At 34.7% G+C, this 10,107-nt stretch overlaps 1 protein-coding gene across 1 annotated transcript in view; it reads right to left on the reverse strand.

The window, feature by feature from the left end:
* Positions 1–9,686, reverse strand: part of LOC127879821 (tyrosine-protein phosphatase Lar-like) — an 88,400-nt gene extending 78,714 nt beyond the window's left edge. The window contains 3 exon segments of the mRNA XM_052426873.1: positions 6,980–7,276; positions 9,225–9,287; positions 9,613–9,686. Coding sequence (XP_052282833.1) covers positions 6,980–7,276; positions 9,225–9,287; positions 9,613–9,685 — 433 coding nt within the window. The 5' untranslated portion in view covers position 9,686.
* Positions 9,687–10,107: the final 421 nt, after the last annotated feature.

Raw genomic sequence — 10,107 nt, forward strand, 5'->3', positions numbered from 1 at the left:
AATGTCTCGTGAAATGTTACTTTGAGGCTTGACAGAATACAAGTTGTCAAAATAATTTTCCTTTGGTTAAATTAGACCAAAAGACAGTCATGAATTCAAAAATGATTGTGCACATGAACATAAAAAGTTGGGGTTAGAAAAACCTATAATAAATGTGAGTGACTATTCTAGCAAGATAATTTTGCAGCCAACAACTATGATGGTTTGTAACCAAAAATGATGGCTACATCAACCTTTCATCCACCACTATGCAGGGCTTTCCACAGGCTATTTAACGATCTCTCGTTGGGGCGCTTGAATTTCGAAAATCAGAGTCCCCGGGGCGCTTGAATTTTTCCAATCAGTGTATTTTTCAGTAAAAGAAAGTGGAGATTGTCACACAAAATCAAGGTTTCTCTATCAGTGTATCAATATTCCCTGTTTAAAAAGAGCCCTCTGTACCTACTTTCACAAGTAATCGCCATAAACACCACATGTGGTAATGGATAATCCACTGATAAGACGCGCATATCGATTATTCTAGCCACATTACACAGTCATTTAAATGATGACAAGGATGTATCAGGTAACTTTCCAGTTGTCAAACTGTGATGTTCATCGTCCAATCGGTTACGCGAATGCTTATGATGGCGGAGTTAACTATCGACCATTATTTTTTATTGACGTCGGGCACGAAGTAAGAGTTTATCGCAGCTTGATAAGCAAGAAGTTAAACCATTTACGTAATATAACACCGGTAACCTGTACAGTACAGTACATTAAAGACGGTTTCGAGCATCATCATCACACCTTTTTACTGTAAACAAGTGTTACCTATGACTCATAACTAATACGAGAAATTAATTGCAAGTGGTAAACAATTAATTACTTATAGCGAGTAAGTTGTGCAAATAACTCCCGGTTACAATTATGCTGATAAAAAGATTTTATTCCAGTACATGTATATTTCATCATGTCCATTTATAGAACTGATTCACCTCGTTTTTCTGACATTTATTCGACACGCAATGCTCTTTAACACATTTACGTTGAATTTATTACGCACACCTGTAAATGTTTCGTCCGATAATCGATACTTAGAAGACTGATGATGGCAACCGGCCGTAATTCTCGTGCACAACGTGAATTTCATGCATAATTCCGTCAAAACATTTATTCGACTCGTAAAATGTGTAAACAAATTATCGTTGAATTCATAACGCAACTGTTAATATTTGTTGAAATCTCAAATGGGAATAATTAAATTTGTAATCCGAAACCCATTCCCGTAAGTCGATGTTAACGTGTTTTTAATCCGAAACACACTTCCGAATGTAAATGTTACCGCAACGTTAAAATATTCTTCCTTCAAATTAGCAGTGCAAATTTACTTTGTGTCGAATCTTTTTCTCAATTAAAAAGAGCGCGAAAATTATGCAGCATGTACAACATCACATCATGTGTATTGTGTGTGTATTGAGCGTTTTAACAAGCACACAACACGTCAGGAGATTGGCGCATGTTCAGAGGCAATATTTCATCAAATCTATAAATATGTCACTAACAATTTATTTGATACTATAGAAAAATGGCAAGGTTTGTGTGAAAGAAATAATTGAGAGCTTTTATTGCAAATATTTACCAGAAAGTGATTTACAAAAACGGAATAAATGGGATTATCGGGTAATAAATAGAAACTTGTATAGAAGTATACAGTAATAGAGTCGGGTTGAAACGGATGTATTGGGGAATCGTTCGATTCGGGATTTTATTATCTGTGCGGGAAAGTTTTAAAACAATTAAACAATATAAACAAATAATATTTTTTTTAATAACTGGGGGATTTTCTTGAAGTCATATCGCACCAAATGACGTCTTTTGACGCTGTTTTTCTTTGAGTTATAACGCACCACAGAACGTGAATTGACACGTTAAATTAAAAAAAAAAAATCAACGTCGGGAGGGGACACCCCTCCCGAACGGGAGGGGACACCCCTCATGAACCACCCCTATCAGCCCCGGGGCGACTGACAAAAATCCTGTGGAAAGCACTGCTATGTTATTAAGCACGAGGATACAGGCGGCATAATGGCACCTCTGGACTATTAGTATCTATGGCAGCAGTTTGATGTTTAAATGTTTAGTGGGCATCAGCATATCCCCAATGAAGCAAACTACCCCTGCGTACCTGCGTAAAATTTTGCCACGTCGGCTTCATTGTCAAAATTGTACGGATAACCTAGCGAGACAACAGAGTCAAACAAATTATTAATCTGTTAAAATTAACATGTTTATGCCTAGTGGACTCTCACATCCTTCTAAATTGGATCAATTAATTTCCAAAATTAGGGATGTCTAGTATATTTATTTCTATCGTTAGAATATTTCTTACAGAAATTGCTTTAAGCAAACAGCGCAGACCCAGATGAGACGGGGGTCTCATCTGGGTCTACGCTGTTTGCCAAGGCCTTTTTTCTAGACGCTAGGCAGGAATGGGTTAATATATGAAAATTAAAGTCATGTCATGCGAAAATAGGTCTAGCACCATATGCAGCGAGCGTTGCTCCCAACCAGTCTGTGCATTTGGGCAGTCTTAGCACCCTTGACCAGACTGTGATTGCACGGGCCCGTCTGGAGCTACGCTGGTGGCATATGGGGCCCGTCTGGAGCTAAGCTGGTGGCATATGGTGTAAGACCCATGTATACATGGTGTGGCTCATTTTAAAGTATATCACGATTGTTAACTTGTTGAAGACTTAAATAATTATAAACTTCCTATTACAACATTGAGAAATCGAAACCGCTCAAAATGAAATCTCTAAATACAATACTTGAATTTAGCAAGATTTTTTAAATGAATATCAATTATAATGATTGAAAAATAGGTACTTTGATATATACCAGTCTTTAAAGACACATTTTTGTCAAAATTTAGTATAATATAAGCTATTTTTGAATATATATAGATATAGAATGTGCACTTATATGGTTTTATTCAAAGGCAAACAGACACAATTTCTGATTCCATAACAAACACATCATCTAATTGTCCCAAAATAAACATGCAGTTCTCAAGAAAACAGAAAAGCTATTGGGATGTATTGGGATGTTACCATATGACATTTAGAGCTAAAGCTGAAGAATAGCTTTTTGATGTGGACATTGATTTTTGGAGTGACATTAGTCGTCTCAGATCATTCTACGAAGTTGAAAAATAATAACACCCTGTCTGCCAACACTGGCAATCAAATGGTAGGGAAAGTCTCGATGGGGCAGACGTTCTATAAATGTATATACATAAGAGAAGGTTCCTTAAAGTGATATAATGGGCATCTAACAGTATATAGGTGTCTATCACAACCGTTGTTTATTTTTCGTGATTTCACTTCATATGATATTTATTGGTTATTAGACATTTCACTGTACAATACAAAGATATATTTTGGACGAGCACACAGTTTGATGTCACATTGGGCGAGTCCAATATGACTTCAAACTGTGTGCGAGTCAAAATATATAATGTATTGTACAGTTTAAACGTCTAATAAGCTTTTTATTCTATATCCCTTTCTTCAGCTCTTTGTTTCATTTTAATTTTGATTTTAAATTGCATCTATGCTATTTTCAAGACAAGCGCCCATGTGAGTCGATTATAGTACATTCGGATACTTTTTCTCGGTAACGTCTTTTATCATTATAAAACAATTGCTTAGTGCACTTGTACTCAAATGTCCAATGTGGAAAAAATACAGACTTTTTGGATCCAATACCGGAATATATTGGACGGTCACGTGGTACATATGAAGAATGCCGATTGGATGAATTTATTGGATATAGAATAAACACTTGTATTTGTTAATGTAGCATCAACATACTAAAACAATATCCCGGAAAGAGAAAAATAATCCATTTGAATATCAACCATACTTTTGTTTTGACAACTGACGACAGAAATGATTCTATGTACATTGTGAGTCGAAATGTAGTTTTCATGCAGATTCGTTCATATGACACAAAAACACAATTTTGTTTTATGGATCAATTCGGCTTACAGGACTGGGTGAGTCATGTAAAATATCGAAAATTATATATATTTTTTATAAACAACTGGTAGCAAGATGAGCTGTAGATAATTGGTCAGTTGACATTTTAACTAATTCTTTTGACCTGTTAATTCTTTTCAGCTCAATTCAACAGTGAAAAATGCTCATAATATCACTTTATTAAGCCACTGAGTACAATATGATACCTTAACTTTTGGGTATAAGCTTTACAGTTCTTTTTGTTTTAACCTCAAAGGTTGTTTCAGTGCAATTTTTCGGAGTTTATTGTTAATGACTGCATAAAATATATAGTTCTTAATTGTGACAGAAAACTTGAAACTTTGGGAAAAACTCAATATCTCCCAACTATCTGACTTGCAAAATAAAGTTTACACTGCTTACAATGTTGTTTATTCAGAAAAAGATAAAACATAACTAGATCAGACACTTTGGCAATGTTTTGGAGAAATTTGGTTAATAGCAATCTACTGTTTGACTGTGCATGATTGTATATGATTTCCGAGAATCGTTAATGTTTGCAGTATGGTGCAAATGATTCCTGGGGACTTAAGTGTGTACTGGACATAATCTTGACCTTATATCAGTAATCTTAGGCTAAAAATGTTTAGCCAGATGTTTGCCAAGTCCTCAGTAAACATGGAGGAGTTGTGTTTGTCAGCACAACACACAGGAGATCAAACACTGCCTGTTTTGTCTGTCATCAACAGCCATTAAAACCAGGCTTTTAACAATAATCATGGTCTGTCCCACTATCAGAAAGCTATGAGAATGTAATATAACCACAAACATTAATGGGACTCAAAACACAACAAAAATTTATGTTCTATGACTCCCAATTTTATGGCCTTCCTAGTGTGTGGCATTATTCCTCAGCCTACCATTAGCTTTGTTTCTTGAACAGTTTCGAATTCAATGTCTTCTCCAATGTAAATGAAGAAAAATGTTTCCAACTTCCAGCAACAGTGTGACACTTAGTACTGTGGTGGTGGGTGGGGGATGGCTGGATGACTCAGCGTTTTTCGATGCTGCTATGTTTATCTCTCTTTTGCAGACAGATTGCTAATGTCCCATTTGCATATGATCTTCACTTAATCAGTTTCATCCATTAAACACAGACAGCCAGCCACCTGATTGCTTTCTCCATTTTAAGAAAATATAGGAACACTAAATTGACTTATTAGAAACAATGCCATGGTTATTCTGTTAAATTTAAGTTAAGTTACAGGAAATAATCAAGTATTGTATCATTGTATGCATATCTCATATTTCTTTCTGCCAACTTCCTTCAAGCTTGTCATCAATACTTTTTTCATTAATAAGTAAATAATTAACAGTCAATGCGGCTTCAATGTAAATGTTTATTGACCTGAGAGATTAATAGCATAAACAAGTTGGCATTATTTGTTTTACCTGGTACAAAGATAATAAAATAAATTTTAATAGTTTGATAGTTTGAAATTCTATGGAGAAGAACAGACCCAAAGGAACTGACCAGGTAAGTTATCTTTTATCGTTTTCAAGAACCATTTTACAATTTTGCTAAGATATCATAAGACAATTCTTAGCAAATTTCATTAAGACTGGGCAAAAAATCTGGCTTCTAAAAATTTCAGATGCTTCATTTTACTCAGTGACCTAGATTTTGATACTATGAGAACCAGTTTCGAACTCAACCAACATATCATTTAGAAAACATTCTGGTACAATTTCAGTAAGATTAAGCCGTTTGTGACCCTCGAGAATGTTCACACGCTTTTTTTTAATTTGACCTATTGACCAACATTTTGACCCCATATGACCCAGTTCATAACTGAGAGATATCAACCTGTCAAATGTTATGAGCAAGTTGTATACAGATTGGGCAATACATGTGGCCTCTAAAGTTTGCACAAGCCTTTTCTGTAATTGAGTGTATGATCACATGACCCAGTTTTAACCCATTTATGCCTAGAGTCTAGAAAAAAAGCCATGGCAAACAACGTAGACCCAGATGAGATGCCGCATGATACAGCGTCTCATCAGTGTCTGCGCTGTTTGCTTAAAGGAATTTCTATAAGAAATATTCTTAATATAGAAACAAATATTCTAGACATCCCTAATTTTGGAAATAAATTGATCCAATTTAGAAGGATGGGAGAGTCCACTCGGCATAAATGGGTTAAATAAGGCTGAGATGTCCTTGGGAAACATTTTCTCATCATGTTTCATGAAGGTTGGGCAATACATTTGGCTTCTGGAGTATTCAAAAGCTTTTTCTTTAATTTGGCCTAGTAACCTTTGTCTATGATTCCACATGACAAATATTCTGACCAAGTTTCATCAAGTTTGGGCAATAAATGTGACCTTTGTGTGTCATAAGTTTTAACTTTTGGCAAGGAATATAAGGAAAACTTCCAAGCTCCTTGGCAGCCATGTTTATCAATGGACACAGCTGAGATATCATTTGGACCAAAGATCTGAGCAAGTTTCATGAAGATTCGTTAAATGTGTTCAGAAGGTTTTATAGTCATACAAGGAAAACTGCATCAACCCCGGCAGCCATTATTGTTAACACACTGGTACCTTTTTCACACTTGGCCAAGATATCAATGCAACAAAATTAATGTTCTGGCCCAATTTTAAGACGATTGGGTAACAAAATTAAGTGGCCTCCAGACACAAGCCTATTCTTTTGATTTGATCAAGTGACCTAGTTTTTGAGCCGTACTCAATCAGTGTTGAACTTGGCCAAGCTATCATGGGGGAACAATGTTCTAAGCGCGTTTCATGAAGATTGGGCAATATGACTGTTCACACTGCAAATGATGACAACAGACAACAAACAGTGCACAACAAATTACAGACTAAAGGCACTCACAAAAGCTCACCAAAAGCATATCATGCCCAGGTGAGCTAAAAACACTACCTAAAATAGTCTGAATATAATATATACATACTGTCTGCAGCATAGACTTCCAGGGTTGCGTTGGCTCGCGCCTCTCCCTTCTCATTGGTTGCCACACACGTGAGCACGGTATCATCCCTCTTTGACTTAGCAGATGCCACTCGTAGGACGGTGCCATGGGGCATAGACCAGATGTCGTATCGTTTACGGTTGATTGGGTTTATGGGTTTCCCGTCCTTCTCCCAAGTTAGGTCCGGGGCAGGGTGACCCGATGCCTTGCAGAAGAAACTCACAATAAGATTCTCCGCCACTTTCATGTTCTTCGGGGCATTTGTGATTCTTGGTGCAGCTGAAATGGAAGAAAATGAGGGTTAAAAGGTGAAGGTCACTGAATCTCAAATACCACCATGGACTGGTTACCTTTCTGCACTTATCTCAAACAGCAGACAAAGGTTTGGTACCAAAAGAAGGAACAAGAAAACATTCATATAGCATAGAAACTGCAACAAACTGCTTGCAAACAAACAAACAAGTAAACTTAAGTCAAACAAATAAACACACCAATAATGGAAGAAAAGTCTTTGATAAAAAATAACATGTGGTCTACATAAGAGTAGCCATTTCAACAAAAGGATCCAGGCCATATACAGGGAAAACGTGTGTTTTGAAATACATTGATTAATGCTTAGATATGCATTTGTCCAATCACTGATTTATACCTCAGATATCCATAAAAAATGGATATATATGATGTCAGATATCCATAAAATATGGATATATATGATGTCAGATGTCCATAAAATATGGATATCTATGACTTCCACATCTACTGCAACAAAAGTCAAAGCATAAACATAATGAATAAGAACACGAAAACAAGTACAAAACATGAAAGACACATCAGGAAAAAGACCTTTCCATTTTGTGTCGCAAAAAAAGTGGCCCTTATTGTATATTGAAGGATTACCAACTTGTGTTGACCTCTGTAGCACTTGTTAACAGATTAACAACATTAAACGTATTTGTGCAATTTTCCTAAACATAGCTTTATAATGAAACCAATACAGATAAAATTAATTTCAGTTCATTGCATGTCAGCATGTTTTTTTAATTTTAATACATGATATCCAAGTACAACGATTTGCATAATAATTGAATACTTTGCATATGATTGACGGGTGTGGAAATGTCTTTAACCACAACAGAATATGAAATTACACATAAGCCTGTCATTTTTTATTCTTTGTTTTACGAACCACCACAAGATCATACTGGAAAGTAATTAATTTGTTCTTCTTTTTTTTTTAATTTGATAAAAAAATATAGTTTAATATCACATTTTTAAATTGACTATTGTTGCTTTTCATTGTTGTTGTGTTTCACTTTCTTGGTGAATATTATTTTATATTTGCTGAACAAAATACCCAGAATAGATATTTAAAATTTGTAAAATAGGCATTTTTGAACATTGAATGACATGGATATTGTTAAATACTGAAGTTTAGAACACATGACAAAATAACTGGTCAAAACAGTTTAAAGTCCATTTGACATTTTCCAGACACCTTTTTTAGACTGCAATTGTTTAAAAAATAATACTTCATTAATAATTAAATAACTATTTAATCATCTGACATTAAGAGAGTATAAAAGAAATCATCTTTTAAAAATTTGATAAAAACTGATATAATTAAGGAGTCAAAACAAACATGGCAGAACTACAGAAAGTGCTTGACAGGTTGTATGGAATTAATGGCTTGTAATATAGATTATGTGTTCCATACATATAAACAGCTCTTTACAAAACGCCTAGTAGATAACTTCCAAGTCTGTAAAAATTACTTTGTTTCAAATCGCAATTCTTGTTCTTTTTCTTATTGCAAAATTAATGATCCCCAAAATTTATTTTTTATTAATTGAATAGAGAAGGAGCAGCTGGAATTAAGTACCTGTAAAGATTTACATTTGCTTTTTTCAAATAAAATTCACGTTTTTTGTGTCAAAGGGATCATAAAACAAAGAATAAAAAAAGAAGGTCTTGCTGGCGACATTGTTTGTGAGAACCAAGCACAAGTTTGCAGGCACAATTGTGAAACTGCAGAAGGGTTGAGTTATTAATGTTTTTGATGCAGTGTTTACGCTATTTTTATGTATAATATAATATCTATATCGAAGACAATATAATTACATAATGTATGCATTTTGAAACATTTTACATGGGTGCTTGTTGTATGTTTAATGTATGCAGTGTAATATATCACTAACTAAATAATAATTTTTTAACATCAATTACTTACGATCATTATTTTCTGGATAGTCGAACAATTCAAAGTCTGAATCAGCTGACATAGAATAATTTCCTGGAATATTGAAAATGGATCTATTTTTTCCGTTGCCATGGAAATAAATTTGTCGCGTGCCACATGCCACTTGGTGATTTGCTTTAATTTTAATCCATAATTTATATTAAATTGATGAAAAATTTATAAACAATATTTCAAATACATGGAGTTAAATTGGTCGCGTGCCACATGTCACTTTTTGAATTGCTTTTATTTTATTTTTATTTTATCAAATTGATGAAGATTTTAAAACAAAAGTTCAAATACAAGTTTTACTGTTTTCATGACAATTCATTTTTTTCTGGAAAAAATTAAACTTGGCATAGCCGACTGCTGTACTTACGAGTGAACATATCGAAGTAGTCGAAAAAATCAAAGTCACTTGCACTATCAGCAGACATGTTTGCGCCTGACATAAAAAAGTCTAGTTAGTTATAGAACAAGATCACTGTAAGTGATGTGTAACCACCATAGGTCACATGATGCCTTACATCATAGTGTAGGATGGCCATTTGTGACTTTACTATAAATACTTGCTATGAAATATGACCAGCTATTAACAAAGAATTCTTTGTTTTCCACAAAGCACATATTTTTACATGTGTATGTATCTCAAGGAAATGTTGGGGGTCCTAGTGTTGCAAAGGTAAGACCTAAGTAAGACATGCACTGAGGCCTGATGTTAGACCTGCCATGCATTGAAAATTCCTTGGGAATGGGTCGCATGGTTTTGTTTTGATACAAGCATTTAACAATGTGTAAAATTGTGGTAAAGTCCCACAAAACTGTGTTTAACAAGGGCTGTTTGTAAAACATGCATGCCCCCCATATGGGCTTC

The sequence above is a fragment of the Dreissena polymorpha genome, chromosome 4 (assembly GCF_020536995.1).
Source record: "Dreissena polymorpha isolate Duluth1 chromosome 4, UMN_Dpol_1.0, whole genome shotgun sequence".
Taxonomy (NCBI): Eukaryota; Metazoa; Mollusca; class Bivalvia; order Myida; family Dreissenidae; genus Dreissena; species Dreissena polymorpha.